The following is a 17,744-nucleotide window of genomic DNA, read 5'->3' as shown; positions in this document are numbered from 1 at the left end:
AACCCAAACAGCAAGCCTTGTCAGAAGCTGTTGTGTGGATGTGTGTGAGAATGTGGGACCTGTTCTGAGACCACGAATGTGTGTGACGTGCCTCGGATTTGAGATCAGGCATCCATCAGAGGCAGCCTTCAGCCATGGGCAATGGTCCATGCTTTTAGAGGACATTGGTGGTGGCAGTGAGAATTTCTTCCTGCCTCTGACAGCGGTCATATTCCTATCATGTTTGTAAGTGTAATTGGAGATATTAATGGCCCTAAAAATGACTCATACTGTTTGAAAATCCAGTTAGCATACTTGACTCTGACCTCCTTCAAATAGCATCTGTTCAGGCTGATAACATTCTGTAGAAAGTAATGTTTTCTTTTGTTTCAGCCTCGTTGTTTTCACTGCCAAAACTCTTTGCACCTGTGCTGTCCTTTAGCCTCTGTTATTTAATGGTCTTCTTATTAGGCCTCTTGTTTTCTCCAAACAGTGGGAATTAAGCCCTTTTTCTCTTTTGTTATTCCAGCTTAATCAATTTACAAATCCCATCTGACAAAATTCCTGTGTCTTCCCAGAACACACTGAAGTGCCTGCCCTCCCCCCAGGTGCCTCCAGATCTTGCCCTGTTTACACCAGTGCTTTCATTTTCTTTCCCTCTCCTCTTGCCTTATTACCTCTTTCATCTCTTTCTTCCACTCCTTTTCTGCAGCTTTTGTGCTCTTATTCCACTCCACACCTATTGTGCTGTACAACCTATTATAGATTTGAGTCTGTCCCTTCCCTTGCTCCCCAATAATGTTCCTCAGCTACATACCAGTTCCATGTCTTGTATACACATCTTCTGAAACTGGGAGCCTGTCTATACCACTATGTGGGTGCAGCTGCAGTGCAGGAAGGTATAGGCAGCCTGGCTTCTTCTGCATGGCGTTGGTAACCGTAGCAGTGAAGACACTGAAGCAGAGCCTTCGGTGCAGGCTGGTCACCCAAATAAATGTATTTTACATGGGATGGCTTTGCTACTATAGCTTCCTGTGCTCAGTCAAAGCTAGCACTCATGTACTTGACTGTGATACGAAAGCTCCTTCCTTCCCGTGTAGGCATATCTTCAGCTGTAAGGTCTAGAAGGCATTGGTACCCTCTCAGTCTGTGCTTGCAGAAAGTTGTATACATTTAAATAGATGCACGTTTTAATAACAGTAAACATACTCGTTATTAATATAATGTCTTGATCCTTTGGGTGGACACATCTGGACATCCTACGAACAGCCTGGATGCTCAAATAATCTTAAGGTCTACGTTACCTTTTTTTTTGTTGGTGTTTTTATTTACAGAGACTACGAAGAGCAATGTCCATCTGCCCAGGAGGTGATGAGTATAGTAAACATGCACTTGTCTGAAAAGGAGAACCTGGACAACACTCTACCTAGTTCTATTGTCATTGGTCCCTTCCATGTCAGCATAGAAAGTGTTAAGCAAAATCTGTCCGAAAAATACAAAGCACTTGCCACTTCCATGTTGGACATACTGGCTCAAAACCTCCATTTGCAGGTGGAGAATGTAAGTTACTTGGTTCAATAGATTATCTGTCAGTGTCTTGTCTCATCCTTCTGCTTTTGAAGACGCTATTTTTGTGAAATGGCCAAAAGACAGCAAGTGAGGCCAGATTAATGAGGACATTTTAAAGATTGCATTGGAGTGATTATTTAAAAAAAGGACTAGAGGGGAGATATGCAGACTCAACCAAATCAAGTATTAAATATACTTAGGAAATTATGTGCCTGAAAGCTGTATCTCTTGAGACGAAATTCTTCAAGACCCTGCCATCTTATAAAAATGAGTTGGTGGATTGAAAAGATCAGCCTAGTAGACAACTGGAAAGTCCTTCTGCTTGCTCTGAGGATAACTAGAATATAGACAGTTGCATCTACTAGAGGGTTGTCTAAATCTGTTATTGTCATCATTTCAGCTACATACCTGTGGTTCCTCTTCCTCTTTTTTTGGCAGTCTTATTCCATTTGAGCTCAAATGAGATGGATGGAGAAAGACTGGGGAAAGAAAAAGACAGAACAGGACTGTGTACTCAAAATTTTAGACCACCTTCAGAATGGGAAGTGGATGGATCACGGCAGGTTTTCCAGTTTGCCCATTAGCAAATGATGATCACTTTTTTATGGTCTTTTCTCTGCTGTGTCCTCCTGCAGATCTGTGATGCATATGAAGCCATCAGCTGCAAAATGCACGAGAAACCAAACAGCATCGAAGAGCTGGCTGAGCTGCGGGAGTGGATGAAGGAAGTCCCTGAGCAGCTGGCTGTGCAGGAGGTAGGGCATGCTCTCCTTACGGACAGGGGACACGAAGGGAAAGGAGGAGAAAATTTGTCAATGCAATGTGTGGTGTCTCAGAAGCAGAGCTCCAATTTTTTTTGTTTGGATGTCTGTGCATGCAATGGCATAAGATTCTTGGCTTTGTATCTTTATAATTCCTAAGATTTGTATTTTTAAATAGACATATCATGAATGTAAATATCTATGCAAAACAAAATAGCAGTTAAAAATCTTGCATAAAAGACTTATGTATGCTTTTTGCTACCTTCATTATCCATTCTGCATTTGTGTACTGAATAGCTGTCTTCTAAAAATTAATGTTGTTTTCAAGAAAATATTTCTGCTACCAAATGCTCATATTGCTGTTAATGTATTTCTTCTAATAGGACATTCTAGTGCCAAGTTATTTCAAAGTTATTTATAGGTCTTCTCCCAGCTGAACAAATGGGGAACAAAGGCATCAAGCTCTAAGCTGACTTGTCCATGCCAAGGAAAGAACCTGGAGGATAACCCAAAACATTCATTTTCTGTCCAGCACTTTATCCACTAGGTCACACTTCTTTTCATTCATACAGAACAGAGGGCGATGAAGGCTGTGATCATTCACAGAACAAGGGGTTGTAAATCCATTCCGACTGTTCACACAGCAGAGAAGCAGCCTACATCACATTAAGCTTGTGTGACTAACACCCTTCAAAGGCACCTCATGAAAATGAGGTATACACCAGAGAGTTGGAATCAGTATGGTCTAAAGGTGTCTATTTTTTGTCTCTTTCTCTCACCCTGTGCAGGAACTGATTCGTGAAGTCATGGAAGATTACAAGGTCATGGAGGAATTCCTTTACAATCTTACCGAAGAAGATTTCAATGACAAGTGCGCACAAGGCATTTCTCCCGCTGTCAAAGTGGGACACTTTGCAGCAATTACCATTCTCAGTGCTTCGGGGGCTATGTGTCTATCAAGGGCTCCAGCAGAAATTTTAAGTGCCTCTCAGGCTATATGAGCACTGAATTCTTGAAATGAAGTTTATAGAGAAGAAGTGTGGGTTCATGCTGCCTTCTGGCCTGGGGCAAGGCAAACTGGTAGCTATTAACCTGTTTAATGTATTAAAGCTCTTTTCTCTTGGTTTTTTTGGGGACATTTGCAAGGTCTCAAAGTGCACAGTTTGGTCTGTGTCTGAAACTGAATGAACACTTCCAAGGTAGGAACACTCCCAGGGTTTTCGTTGGACTAGAAAGGAATATGAACCCTGTATTATTACTGCATTTCTTTTCCATGCAGTCTCCTCTTAGCTTTATCCTTGGCTATGTCATTCAGATTGGGGCCTGACTATTCCCCAGTAGCAGAATCGGCTCACAAACACAGCTACACAGCTTCTAAAGTCAGTTCAGCCCTGGAAGCACCTCTCATATGACATGGACTTGGTCCGGTGTGTCTGCAACCCCACTGAGTCTCTGCAGAGTGCTTCTGAAACTAGAAATGTGGGATGCACAGTGCAGAAGCCCCACAGAAGCTGCAGGAAAGCAGCTCAGCTCTAGGACAGCTTAGCACAGATGTAGCTGTATGCCCACTGACCAGACTGGGCACATGCAGAACTAGTAGGAGATAGCTGCATCCCCAGGCAGCTGGGAGGGGTGTGACCTCGGGCGTAATGCTGCAAAGCTTGCATCTGGCATTGCACACAGGCTAACAAGTCCAAATCGAGTAACGGGTGGGCTATGGCTGAGCAAGAACCAAGAAACCTGCCTTGGTATGAGCAGCCACTTTGTGCAGCCTTTGCTGTATCTGCATTGCACTCCCCAGGGCGCTCTGCAGAAGCCTTGCTATCCAGAGCTTCACTGTATCTGGGTTACCCCGGCCCCTCACTGCCCTGCTTAACAGGAGACTGGCTTTTTCAGTAGCCCTGAAAAGCCACAAGCCAAGACTCTGACCCCATTTTTTTCAGTTCCTTGTGAATACATTCAAAGACAGACATTCCCTCTGGATGCCAACTGTTATTTTGCTGTCTCCTAGCTTTTCAGCAACATACTGGATTTGTTTCTTTTAAAAAGGCCCTCCACTTCTCCCCAGCCTTCTCCAATTGAATAGCCTAGTCACAAGGACTGCATATCAACAAGGCAAGCTGGAGAAAAATGTTTTGTTGAAACCACATGTGTTTCTGTTGTTGTAAAGCTTCCTTGTTTGGTGGGACTTGGCTTTCTCATTCTGTTATTTTCAGCATTTCAAACATATGCTCAAAAAGCTTCTCTCTCTCTCCCTGCCTTTTTTTTTTTTTTATTTGTTTTGTTATATCATGTGAGTGCAGGTGGGCTGCAAGTTACTGGCCACTGAAAATAACTATGCAAACTGAGTCCGTTCGGCTCCAGCACCTGGAGGATGAAGACAAATTTCGCAAAATCCAGCTCATAGATCAGAATGGCTTTCAAGACAAACTGGAAGAGATGCAGGTATTAAGCCCCTGACAATAAACTGTCCAGAGAAGGGGACCTTGAAGCTCTTGTGGTCAACCAGGTGGGAAACTTTCAGATGAGATTTTAGTCAGATGAGTTTTTAGGTTAATGTATTGTTGGACCAAAAATTATCACAAACACACCCCCCCCCCCATTTTTTTTATTGGAGGTTGGGCTTTTGATTAAAAGTTTCATTTTTGTGTGAAAGACAATACTCTTTGCAGAAATACTGATTTTTCACTGGGAAGGTGTTAATTGAGATACAATATTCTGATTCTTGGTGCTTGGGCAACACATGCACCTCCTTTTTCTTTTTTGTACTCTGTTCCCTGCAGAGCATCTCCCATGATGCACTGCCATCAGGGGGGAAAAATACAGCATTCAGTTGTGGAGTTCATCTCGTGTAAAAGACCCTGAAACAATAGCAGAGTTTTGGAGCTGAGATACCCCTGGTTTCTACTGAAATAGTTTGAATTTTATTTTTCACCAGAAACTCTTAAACACAGAAAAAAAAATGCCGTGTTGGAAAGGCTGTAATCAGTGACCTAGATCATCTTGGAAATGGCCTCCCAAAATAATACTACTGCAACACTGGATTAAAAAAAAAAAACAAACCTACCCAAAACAAACAAACAAAAAACCAAACCACCAAAACAAACCAGAAAAGTTATTAGAGAGGCTCTGGACGTGTTGTTAAACAATTCTTGGAAACAAACTGAGTGACCTAGTAGAGCTATCATTTTTATTTCACTGATTCCATAACTAATGACAGTATAAATTCAGTAGCAAGAAATTTGGGCACAGAGTCATTCCTCCTACTCCTCAGGGATGAACTATTGTCACAAAGATGAAAAGCTGCTGATCATCACATTTGCACTTTCAACCAGCTGACCAGTGGTTATTGCTTCTCCTCACCACTTTCATTGCGGTCTAAACAGAAGTGGAATTGGATTAGGGGAGGTGAAATTGTGAGCATAAAAATCCTGCTTTTGAATGTAACAACGAGCACACCAGGAAGCTGAGATCTCCAGAGGCAGCACTCAGCTTCAGAGCCACACCTCATGCCTGCCTTTTCTCTTCCAGCTGACTGTAGGTGGATTTTCCATCCAGACAGACGTTAACCAAGCTCCTGAGTTGGTTAACAAAGCAAGGGAGGTCAGGAAGCAGCTGAAGGAGCTTCAGAATTTGGCAATTCTCTACAACAACAGGGAAAGAATCTTTGGGATGAAAGTTACTAATGTAAGTGTCAGATCCTGTACCTGCAGGACCCTAATCTTTGTTGGGCCTTCTAGGAGATAAGTAGAGCAAATAATGAGACACAGTTCCTCAGGAAGGAATCCTTCATGTCCTTTCAGTTTATCTGTGTTGTGGTTTAACCCGGCAGGCAGCTAAACACCACACAGCTGTTTGCTCACTCCCCCGTGCTCAGTGGGATGGGGGAGAGAATCGGAAAAAAAAAAAAAAGAAAAGAAAAAAAAAAAGTAAAATTCGTGGGTTGAGATAAAGACAGTTTAAGAGGACAGAAAAGGAAGGGAAAAAAATAATGATTAAAGAATATACAAAATAAGTGATGCACAATGCAATTTCTCACTACCCACCGACCAATGCCCAGCCAATTCCTGGGCAGCAGTCCCCCCCTTGACCAACTCCCCCCCCGTTTACATACTGAGCATGACGTCATACGCTATGGACTAGCCCTTTGGCCAGTTTGGGTCAGCTGTCCTGGCTGTGCCCCCTCCCAGCTTCTCACTGGCAGGACATGAGAAGCTGAAAAGTCCTTGACTAGTGTAAGCACTACTTAGCAACAACTAAAACATCAGTGTATCAACATTATTCTCATACTAAATTCAAAACACAGCACTATACCAGCTACTAGGAAAAAAAAAATTAACTCTATCCCAGCCGAAACGAGGACAATCTGGTGAACTGCTCCACAGTCCTGTAGAGTGACCACACTGCTCCATCACTCTACTGTGCGGCAGAAGAGCTGATCCCAGGTGAATGTGGAGGGCTGTTCATGGGCCTCATATTGCCACTTCTGTGAGAGACTTTGGGTGCCCCCACTCGGATCTGAGTGATGTTAATGAGGAGGAGTTGGATGGGGAAGGTCTTGAAGCAGCAGTTAAGATGCATCAATTTCTGTAAGGCTGTTACTGCAGTTATGTAGACGTGAATGAGAGTGGTTGCATAGTGGTGTGCAGGCAGCTGGCTGGGCTCTGAGTGTAGCATATTCTCCTAAGGCAACAGTTTATGTAGTTGCAAACATTCATTTTGCCTGTAGCTGTTCAGCTGCCAATGAATCATTGTCATCCACGTCCAGCCTACTCTGGCTGCAGAGTAGAAGTGGAGTTCACGTGATCTTTTCCTACATCTCAGTCTATGGTTACTTCTCCTTCACTGTAAGGAGCCAAGTTTCAATATGATGTGCAGTGTGTGCTTTCACTGATTGTGTGTGGACTGCCCATCAAAATCGCCTCATTCTGCAGCAAAGCATTTGTAGAAGCAAGCGGAGAGAGTGCTTTCCATGCCAGACACATGATGCAGGCACAGCTCCACTGGATGCATTTTGGCCTGAATGTGTAAAGCCCAGCTCTGCTAGTTGGTCTCCCTTGGAATCTATATTGTGGTCCCAGGAGAAGGTAGTCTGATACATCCTCTTGAAGTACACATTTTCTCATTGCTTACTTGGGATTCAAAAAAGAATTGTGCCTTTTTTGGCCTTTTGACATGCAAGCTGTCATCCAGAGGAGAATACACTTGTTGCTTATGCTTGCTTTTTCTCTCTTTCCAAAGTACAGTAAGCTATCCAGGATGGTTAAGGACTTCCAGCCATACTACGATCTCTGGACTACAGTGTCAGACTGGATGCAGTGGTATGAGAGCTGGATGAGTGATCCTCTCATGGAAATTGAGGCTGAGCAGCTAGAAAAGAATGTCAGTGACTCTTTTAAGACAATGCAGAGATGCGTGAAGCAGTTCAAGGATTCACCAGGTAGATAAGTAGTCTGGGGAAAGGAAGTTGGTGTGTATCAGCATTTTGATGTGAGGAATGTCACAGAGTGCTCTGAACAGGGATTGTCAGCATGTCATGTGGATGTGTTGTGTGTATTAGAGCCAGCTGAGAAAATGCTAGCAAAGTTATTTTCCACTTTTTTTCTGGAACTATGATGATTCACACCTAGATGCTAGTTTGCTGCTTGAAGTACCAGTTTGGCATGGAAACAACGAGGCTGCAAATCCCTTTTATACCTAATTCCCAAGATAGTGCTGAAATGAAAGCCACCCTCTTATGTTGCAGTTAATTTTTATTTATATAAAGTAAAATAATCCACACTAGTCATAGAGGATTACTATGTAGCCCAGTGGCTAGACATGTGGGTTTAAGCCCTTACGCAAGTCAGGCAGCAAAGGAACTTGAATCTATGTCTTCCAGGTGCTGTTTTCTTGGCCAATCTTATCTTCTCTATTGGCCAATGAATTTAATAGAAAACCAGAAGAGATCTTGTTTTTGTTATGAATAAAATGAAATTGCAAAATCTGGAAATTATCTGTGGAATGTAATAACTGTTTTCCTTCCTGCCTGAATGCGTATGAAGTTTAGATGATCGCATCCAGCACTTGCAATTCACGTGAAGGTCTTTTAATCATGGCTCCTAGTAAAGCTGGAATTGAGACTTCTGTTGTAGCTTAACTTCCCATTCCATGATTCTCAGAGATGCATTGGTCATTCTTTAGAGCTGATTCTAAAATCTCCTGCCAGATGGCTTAGATTGAAATATATTTTGCAGTGGGAGATTTTTGATTCATCCTTTTTTACTTGAACTCGCTCTTAAACAATGCCATGAATCAGCCCCAATGGAGGAGGTGATGAGTGGATGCGTGAGTAACTATGAATCATTATGGTAAACAGAAATACTAAGAATACCTGCTCATGTTCATTGCAATATTCCCTGGCACCTGGTAAAATATATGCTTCGTCCTTGAGTCTGCCTTGTCTTTGCATACCTCCCAGCAGGGAGTGTGAGGTGGTCACATCCTTGCTGTGAGTGCAGTGCAGCCATGCCAGGTGCAATAAAAGGAGGCAGATGCTGTAGACAGATTTTGGAAAGGAAGCAAGTCCCATATTGTTTGCCTGCCCATTGCTTTACTCGCAATAGCACAAGCTGAAAAAGGGCAGGATGTGAACAGTGGAGAGACGTGGGCTTTCAGGATGCCCCCAGAGAGCAAAGCCTTTTCCTTGACCTTGTCCTTCCTATGAGGCAGAAGTACCTTTGGCTCTAGTGTGGCCATAGGCTGGCAGGGTCTCTCCTGCACACTCTCCATTTCCATAGCTGGCTGTGATCCTAGTCTACTTCTAGCTCCTATGTATAGTGTCTGTCTTCTATTTAGGATGGCCTGAGCTGGGGTGTGAGATAACTCGCAACACGATCTTGTTAAGGAAGTAAAGATCTTGGAACGATGACCAGAGCTTCTAAAATATCCGTTGGCAGATGGGGCTTCATCATGCTTGGGCCCATATTAAGGAACTAAATTTGTTTGCTTCTTGTCTTCCAGTGAGCTTTAGGCTAAGGCACACTTCTGCTTAGCATGGACTTGCCTTAACAGACTTTTGGCTAACAGGCAGATCTGCTTCTGGAAGTGGGCTTGAATCCTTGCTTAGTAGCCATGTAGAGAGAGCCTTTGTGTCCTCATTATTTCAGCCTGGATTTTCCAGGGCTCTCTCCTGCTGCTTACCTACCCTATATCATGTGTCTGCAAGCACATCAAGCTTTAGACAACTTCTAGGAAATTTCTTAAGGCAATTTCCTCACACACTGTTGTTGCTGATGTTCTTCTGTTTTTCTCCCTGAAAGCCTGCCAGGGTGTGGCAATGGAGTTTCGAGACAAGATTGATGAATTCAGACTATACGTCCCCTTAATTCAAGGGCTGCGCAATCCTGGTATGAGAAGCCGGCACTGGGAGATGCTGTCAGAAGCTATTAACATCGATATCAAGCTAGAACCCAATCTGACAGTTGGTCGCTGCTTGGACATGAACCTGCTGGACCATATCGAGAGCATTACCAAAGCAGCTGAAATAGCTGGCAAGGAATACGCCATTGAGAATGTGAGGAGAGAGGGACTTGCTGTGTCTTTGGTTGCTTCTCAAATACGTTTATTGACCAGGCAGTCACTGCCTTGCGTGATGTTCCTGTTGTCCCAGAGCATTAGACACATTCTGCAGCACAAGTAAAAAGGCTGCTGCCCTTAGAGAGGGGAGCAATGGCCACGTAACTGAGTTTACACACTAGAATAAGTCATTTCGCTTTGCATAGAATTTCAATTGTAGCGTAACAGCACTACCTGATGGTTATGCTGATCCACTGGTTGGGTCTCACACCTCGCTGTGGGATTAGTGACTGTTTAAGTTAAAATAAATTGATTGTCTGCATTCTGCCATTCAAAAGTTATGTCAGGGAGATTAGCTGTGACTGGAAACGGAGGTGGCAAATCCTTTAACACAGTAAAAGTGCAGGGAAGACTTGGTGGCTCTGGAGATTCATAGGTTAGATAGTCTTTCAGCTTCAGTTCACCAGTTCACATGTGACCTAAGATGGTCTTGATTGAAAGCCATTACCGTCTGGCAGCTTTTGTTCTCTGAAATTGCAGGTGAGTTCCCAATGGATAGCTACCCCTTTCACAAAGCCATCATTAACCATAATCATTAATAGACACTTTGCTGGCAGCCTCTGCACATCTAGTAGCATAAACGGGCCTGGAGATGAAATTGCCCTTTTTTCCCTTAAAGGTGTTCCTTTCAGGACAGTGTTGAGGTGTTGAGTCCATGGGCAATGCAGAGGAAACGTGCTGTTGCTGAGTGTGTCATGCATTAAATACACAGCTGCAGCTTCCAGTGGAATCCAAGAGCAAAAATCTGTCACTTGCTATAGAGGGGCATTACAAGAGTTGTGGAAGCTGTGATAACCATTGCACAGGTTGTATCTGAAAATTAAATTGCTTGTCCCTTTGTTCCAGGCACTCAACAAGATGGAGAATGAGTGGAACTCCATTTTATTTACTGTGATGATTTACAAAGACACAGATACCTTTATTCTGAAAAACACCGATGAAGCTTCTCAGCTCCTAGATGATCACATTGTCATGATTCAGAGCATGTCCTTTTCACCATTCAAGAAACCTTTTGAGGAAAGGATGAACACATGGGAAAATAAGCTGAAGATGACACAGGTATTGATTTCTTACCCGGACACAGGCAGGCAGCTGGGCTGTGCTGCTGTGCTTGAACATGGATGCTGTGCAGTTGCTGCTAGGGAACTAGGAGGACAACAATCAAGAGAATATCAGTCTTTAGGGAGGAAGAGGGCCTGTCGAAGCCCTCTGACTCTAGTAAAAGAGGGGATCAACTCAGAGCCTTATACTGCAAACAGCAGTGATGAAATTCCAGCTCTTGTGCTGCCTATTGCAACACTTTTTGGAGGGGCCAGGACTCTCCCGTTGCTGTGAATAGTCCTACTAGCATCTCTAATCATACTATACTAAGTGGACCTTACAGATTCTTACAGGGCCTGTGAAATCCATGCTAATCATTCACATCTCAGTGTAGGAAAGCACATGGAAGACTGCTGTTTGGAGTAGGATATGGCAGACTGTGCCAGCACTTCTTCATCAGACCAGAGCCTGAATGCTCAGCACCCAGCAGGACTCAGCCAGCAATACAGCATTTTGCTGCAGGAGAAAAATTCCAATACAAGTATCTGGCTGGAGAATGCTGTGTAGATGCTGGTGTTTGGTGTATGGCACCATTGTCATCTGTTATTCATAACTGCCTTATTCTGTTTATTGGTGCTTACCATCTGCGTGTGCTTGGGCCATGGGCTGCCAGACTGCTAGCCTTGTCTCATGAGGATATAGAAATGCTACACTAAGTCCTAAGGCAGTAGGTGACATAGGAAAATTCAGTTATTTACTGTGTGGTTTTGGCTGTCATGTTGTCCATGTTTTCGTCCTGCCTTTCCTACCCCTTCTTTTGATTGCATTTGTTCCTGTCACTAAAGGCCCATGAATCTGCTTCTAGGAAGTGGCTTATCAGGGTTAGCTGATGGAGTATGGCAAACACTGTTGTTTGTATTACTGGAAACCCCACCTCTCACTAGGTCAAGTGGCTGCCTGTGTTCAGGGAACGGTAGATAGCACCGTGTGACTAAGGCAGTCTGAAAGGGAGTCAAACACTTGAGCTGCTTTGCAATGTTGACCAGGTTCCCCATACCTTCCAATCTCCCATGCCTGAAAACAGAGGAGGAGGAGGAGGATGTTCTTCCAACCTAATGCTCTTACTCCTTTGAATGACTGACAAACAGGGACTCCTGTCTGGTGTCTAACTTAAATATTTAACTTTTCATTCATTTCTCTTCATTCAGAGTGTTGTTCGAAGGTCTTTTCATGGATTATTCTGTAGGCAAGTCTGGGGCTGAGGTACATCAGGCAGAAGAGAGGATATGACAGAATTGCAGAGTCCGGCCTATTTTATTTGTCATTCTTCTTCCCCAAAAAAGCTCTTTTCACAAAATAAAATTCCCATCTTACTGTGTGCTGACATTGTGCTATCTTCTGTAAAATATAGAAACACTAGCCACGGAAATTTGACCTAGCACGACAAAATCCCTTTGAGCTTTAGTACTGGCTTACACGTATTTCTAAACTACCCCCATTAAACTAGTGGGTGTTGATTCTGATGCCTGCTGACAACAGTTAGCAAAGGGGATTGCTTGGAAATTGTTAATTACTTGAGAAAGAAATTCCAGTTCCTGACACTGCAGGTAGATTTTAGAATTGAGGAAGGTCTAAGTGAAGCATTACCTCTTTTTTTTTCTTTTTTCTTTTTTTTTAAACCCATTCTGGTGCACAGTTTGAATGATTTTGTTGAACAGGTTCATAGCATGGTGTCCTGATATGCTCTTCTTGCTTCCAACTAGGATGTCCTAGAGGAATGGCTGAACTGCCAGCGCTCTTGGCTCTACTTGGAGCCCATCTTTAGGTCAGAGGACATCAAAAGACAGCTCCCATTGGAAAGCCAGCGCTACCAGGCCATGGATAGGGACTGGAGGAACATCATGAAGAATGCTAATGAAAACCCTCAGGTGTGTGCCTTGATGAAAGCCAGTGCAGATATCCCAAACTCCTTGGAGCTGTGCTCATACAAGGACTGCCTTTGAGTCATTGCGTGTTCTAATGACATGGGCACGAGCAGCACTGTATAAACCATGCAGGCGGTGTGCTAGGTTTCTGCTCTTGGAACTTTTGTTCCAAGGCAGTCCAAAAACTGCCTTTTGTTCTGGTGTCCAAACAGACAGAGTCATTCCCTGTGATGGCTTGGACCAAGCTGTCCACCCCACCAGATACCTTCTCCTCAGCACACAGGCTCCCTGCCTCCTGTGACTCTTGTAATCAGCCATGATATAATACTAATCCATAAGATAAGTCCTTCGATTCTTCCTCAAGCCTGACTCTGTAAATTGTTTAGAGCCATTGTTTTCACCTGTTTCTGTGTCCTGGTAGCAGTGCTCTGCACTCTTCTGTTCTCCAGTCTCCACTGCCCAGGATTCTGTCACCACTTGTTACGAATGTTGGTATTTAGGGGAACCCAGAAATGTGGTTGTCACATCCATAAGTGCTGTTTCCCCTCCTTGCCCACAAAGCTCACACCTCTCCAGATCCCTGTGAAAGTACTCCTGTGAATGAGTCATTTAAATCCTATCAGTAACATCACTGGGCAACCCAATTATCTCCGCTGCCTTATCTCCCACATGCTCAGAATACTGATGCTTCCTCTGTTCTCCATTCTGTTTATAGGTGATTTCTTTGTGCCCTGATCCTACGCTACTAGAGAACCTGCGAAAATGTAACAAACTACTCGAACTTGTGCAAAAAGGGCTGAGTGAATATCTGGAGACGAAGAGAGGCATTTTTCCGAGGTAACCCCAAATTTCAGTGGGCTGGATCACACTCCCTAGTTCAGAAAACATGAAAGCAGACACTCACTCCAGTTCACTTTGCCAACAAAGAGCAAAACAATCTAAGCTTCGGATATTGTCATGACATTGCAAACATAAGCAAGGCTACGCCTTTCAATGCTGCCATCTGATGGGGAGAAAACAGGCAGACACAAATGTTGTGAGTTAAGGGCAGTCTGGTAGCATCGTTGCATATCTGTGCGTCATGATTTGTCTAGAAAGGATGGGGTGAAATGAAAACCTCCATATAACTCCGTCACTTATTCCTGAAGGAATACTTCTATTATTTGATACTCATTTAAACCCACTTTGCATGGGAATAACTGACTTCTGCAGATGGAGAAGTCTTTCTCTACAGAAAGGTAGATGGCTGGACTGTGGCTGCTACTCTCCTGCACAAAGAGATCAGTGGGCAGTCAGAAACAGTGTCTCTAGCAATAGGCTTGTTCGTCATCTGGCCAGGGTTTAGCCCCTGATGCTACAGTAAATGGAGCTTCCCCTCATGCCTTGCTCTGTGTTTCTAGGTTCTACTTCCTGTCAGACGATGAGCTGCTGGAAATACTGTCTCAGACAAAAGACCCCACTGCTGTACAACCCCACCTCCGCAAATGCTTTGAGAACATTGCACAGGTAGGCATAGCAAGCACCCTGGCGGCTTGGCCCACCTTTGGGAAGCTGGTGTCATGGGAACTTGGAGGCATGCTGAGATCTGGAGGAGTGTTCACATTCTGCTGTGTGGAAATGTATCTCCTGGGAACCTGTAACTGTCCGTACACATTGCAAGGTGCTGCCTGCCCTGGTGTGGGATTCAAGCAACCTCAGTTTAGACATTTCAAAGCCAGACACCTGCCTATGAAGTGGGCACCCTCAATTACTTTTTAGACAATGAGGGAAAAGTAGGCATCTGCAAAGGGCTACTTACAGGAATCAACTTAGATACCCATCTTAGGAGGAGAAGACACTCCCTCTGGAGATGTCTGTCCGTCCCACCGTGGAGGCCAAGAGAAATAGCTGACTTAGCTGTCTGCTTGCAGGCACCTGGTTAGGATGGAATTCCACTCTTGCTGACAGCCTCAGGAGGGACAAGGAGTGAACAAGCCTGAACTGAATTAAGTTTCTGCCTTCATCCCTACTTAGGAGCTGGTGTTAACCCAGCTATTTTTCCTCTTCATTATTCCTAATAGACTTCAGACTCCATGGCTAGTCACAGCTTGCACCACCACGATGCTCAGACACTAAAACCAATCTTCTAGTCATTAGCTTGGGAAAATAGAAAGGAAATTGAACTGGAAACCTGGTGCAAAGCCATTGGAATAAATAAGGGGACTTTCAGTGATATGCTGGGGCACTGGAGAAGCTGTTAAAATTTTACTCTTAAAACCAGGCACTCTGACCTCAAGGGAATTGATTTGAATCTACAGAATTGAACAGGAATCAAGGGGTTGCATCCTAGACAGGCAACGAGAAATGCTCATCCTACCTATAATTTGATTTGCTTCACTCAAGTTAAACCAGCGATGTGAATCTCTTGTTTTCATACAATCATCCTTCATTTTTTGGAGAGGTCATTTTACACACCTGTTGCAGACTTTATTATCACTATTGACAACCAAGTTCAGCACCAGATTTATAATGAGCGTAGACTACTGCAGCCTGGCTCTCCCCCAGTGGCAGGAAGGCAGGGATAGAAAGGAAATCCTCCATTCATGTCTCCTGTTGCGCTTCTTCCATTAGCTACTGTTCCAAGAGGACCTACAGATCACACACATGTACTCTGCTGAAGGAGAAGAGGTGAAGCTGTTTGTTCCCATCTATCCCACTGACAATGTGGAAGACTGGCTGCTGGAAGTTGAGAAATCCATGAAGGCCAGTGTACGGGACAACATAGAAAGATCGATTCGTGTTTATCCAGAAGTAAGAGTTTTATCACAGACTGGCAGGTCTCTGATGTCTTGGTTCCAGGCTTGCCATAGAGGTCAGCAGTGATGGGGCTGATGAATTTGTGATATTCTGCTAGTTTTAAAATACAACTTTTAATCCAGCTGTGTGGGGGTCAACTGCAGAATGCGCAGTTGAGCAAGTAGCTAATGGTCCAGAAGAATGCAAACCCTGCACACTCACTTAACAGCCGCAGAACACTTCCCAATATCATAGAACAACCCTGTGTGAATCCGTTTCTATTCCTCTCTCCAGACAACTTCCTCTTTATAAGGATCTACCCTCTTTTGTCTTCTTCAGCTCTCATGTCTCAGACAGTATTCTGGTAAAGGCAACCAAGGCACAGTGAACTATTGATTTCAGTCAAGGCATCAGGGGATGCATCTGGGCCCTGGTTTCTGTGTAAAAGTTATGCTGGTAGAAAATCAAAATTTTTATGTGTTTGAGTCTAGGGAGGGAGAAAGGCTGAAAAAAGAAAACGCCTCAGATATTTCTGTTACTGTTTTCTACTCAGTCTGAAAATTTGCATCTAGGAAAGTTAGAACAGGACAGAGGAGGGGAAACATTCTTTTGGGTCTCACGGATTCATCTCAGAGCAGGGAGGCATAGAAGTAATAAAAAAAAAAATCATTGTCTTACCACCATCTTTCTTCTTATTGTTATTTAAGACTCCACGTACTACATGGGTCTTGCAGTGGCCTGGCCAAGTGGTCATTGCTGGCTGCCAGATTTTCTGGACAAAGGAAGTGTCTGAAGCTCTGGAAGCTGGAGATTTGTCCAGCAGGCTTTTCCCACAGCTGAGTACTCAGGTATGAAAATGAATGAAAGGGTGAGACTTTGCCAGATGGAGACTTTTCAATCATCAGACCTTAGATAACTTATAAATACAGCCAGGACAATACTGTAGGAGAAACAGAGATGCAGTTCTGCATAGCGCAGCTCAAAACCAGGTAAAAAAACAGGTTATCTTAATCATTAGGATATTTATCATCATAAAACTCAAATAATGTACAGGACTGATAATATGATGATTACCTGAAGACAGAAAGAGGGTGAAAGATAACTTCTCCAGGGTCACCCAAGAAGTCAAAGGTGGGGGAGAACTGAAGTGATGGACAGTAGAAAGCAAAGTGAAACTGCATCCTTCATATCTGTTCCATGCATCTAATCACACCTAATACCTGGGAGTTATGGTGTCCTCAGCTCTGGGCCTCATGGTGGCTCTAACTTTTTCTTTTCACCTGAACATGGTAATGGTGTAGGCAGAAGTCAGCTCTGAGCCAGCCCTAAGCAGTATTTGCTTTCTGAACAGTCATTTGTATCTCGGGCAAGAGAAGAGCCGGCAGAAGTTGCCTGGACACAGCCTATGATCTGGACGTAGCATGCCATAAGTTTGACTGCATTGTGTTAGTACAGCCTGGGTCTTTGGGATATGGATTGCTTCAGAGTACTTTCTTTTCCTTACCCAGCTGGGCAATTTGGTTGCCCTGGTCCGTGGAAAATTGACAAAGATGCAGCGAGCAGTGTTGTCAGCTCTTATTGTGATTGAGGTCCACGCCAAGGATGTTGCAGCAAAGCTGATTGAGGAGAATGTGACAAGCATGAATGACTTTGAGTGGATCTCCCAGCTCAGGTAGAGACCACAGCTGTTGAACTTCACCTGGCTTCCCTGGCCAGTCTTCATTCCCCTTACCCATCAGCCGTGTCCATGACAAATGGAAACAAGAGTTTGCATAGTCTGTAAGCCATATTCCTTAGTCACCTCTAACATCCCTGTGAGAAGAGGGATTGAAGTCTGCTAAGGATGCCAGTCCTAAGGCATCTGAGACAGACCTAGTTTTGATGGCATCCACTTTGGCAATATAGACTAAGCCATACCATGGTGTTTCACAGCCTCACTGTGAAAGGCCATGCTCCTGCGCAAGGAGTGCAATGCTTGATATAACACCCAATTTCAGGTCCTGTGAGAACTGCCCACCCTGTTGTGTTACCTTATCCTTTCTTCTCTCGAGAGGGAAATCCCATGACATGCTGCAGG

The 17,744-nt window shown here is 43.9% G+C and overlaps 1 protein-coding gene across 1 annotated transcript in view; it reads left to right on the top strand.

Moving 5' to 3' along the window:
- DNAH1 (dynein axonemal heavy chain 1) overlaps positions 1 to 17,744 on the top strand; it is a gene marked incomplete at both ends in the record, with an annotated part of 71,588 nt that overhangs the window by 14,111 nt on the left and 39,733 nt on the right. The window contains 14 exons of the mRNA XM_082321284.1: positions 1,314 to 1,539; positions 2,184 to 2,303; positions 3,098 to 3,180; positions 4,613 to 4,754; positions 5,841 to 5,996; positions 7,551 to 7,749; positions 9,611 to 9,864; positions 10,773 to 10,985; positions 12,731 to 12,895; positions 13,608 to 13,729; positions 14,293 to 14,398; positions 15,503 to 15,682; positions 16,375 to 16,515; positions 17,176 to 17,339. Of these exons, the coding sequence (XP_082177410.1) occupies positions 1,314 to 1,539; positions 2,184 to 2,303; positions 3,098 to 3,180; positions 4,613 to 4,754; positions 5,841 to 5,996; positions 7,551 to 7,749; positions 9,611 to 9,864; positions 10,773 to 10,985; positions 12,731 to 12,895; positions 13,608 to 13,729; positions 14,293 to 14,398; positions 15,503 to 15,682; positions 16,375 to 16,515; positions 17,176 to 17,339 (2,271 nt within the window). The remainder of the gene's footprint in view (positions 1 to 1,313; positions 1,540 to 2,183; positions 2,304 to 3,097; positions 3,181 to 4,612; positions 4,755 to 5,840; positions 5,997 to 7,550; positions 7,750 to 9,610; positions 9,865 to 10,772; positions 10,986 to 12,730; positions 12,896 to 13,607; positions 13,730 to 14,292; positions 14,399 to 15,502; positions 15,683 to 16,374; positions 16,516 to 17,175; positions 17,340 to 17,744) is intronic.

Source organism: Platalea leucorodia (assembly GCF_965183815.1).
Source record: "Platalea leucorodia genome assembly, chromosome: 9".
Classification (NCBI taxonomy): Eukaryota; Metazoa; Chordata; class Aves; order Pelecaniformes; family Threskiornithidae; genus Platalea; species Platalea leucorodia.
This window is presented reverse-complemented; position numbering and strand designations above follow the sequence as displayed.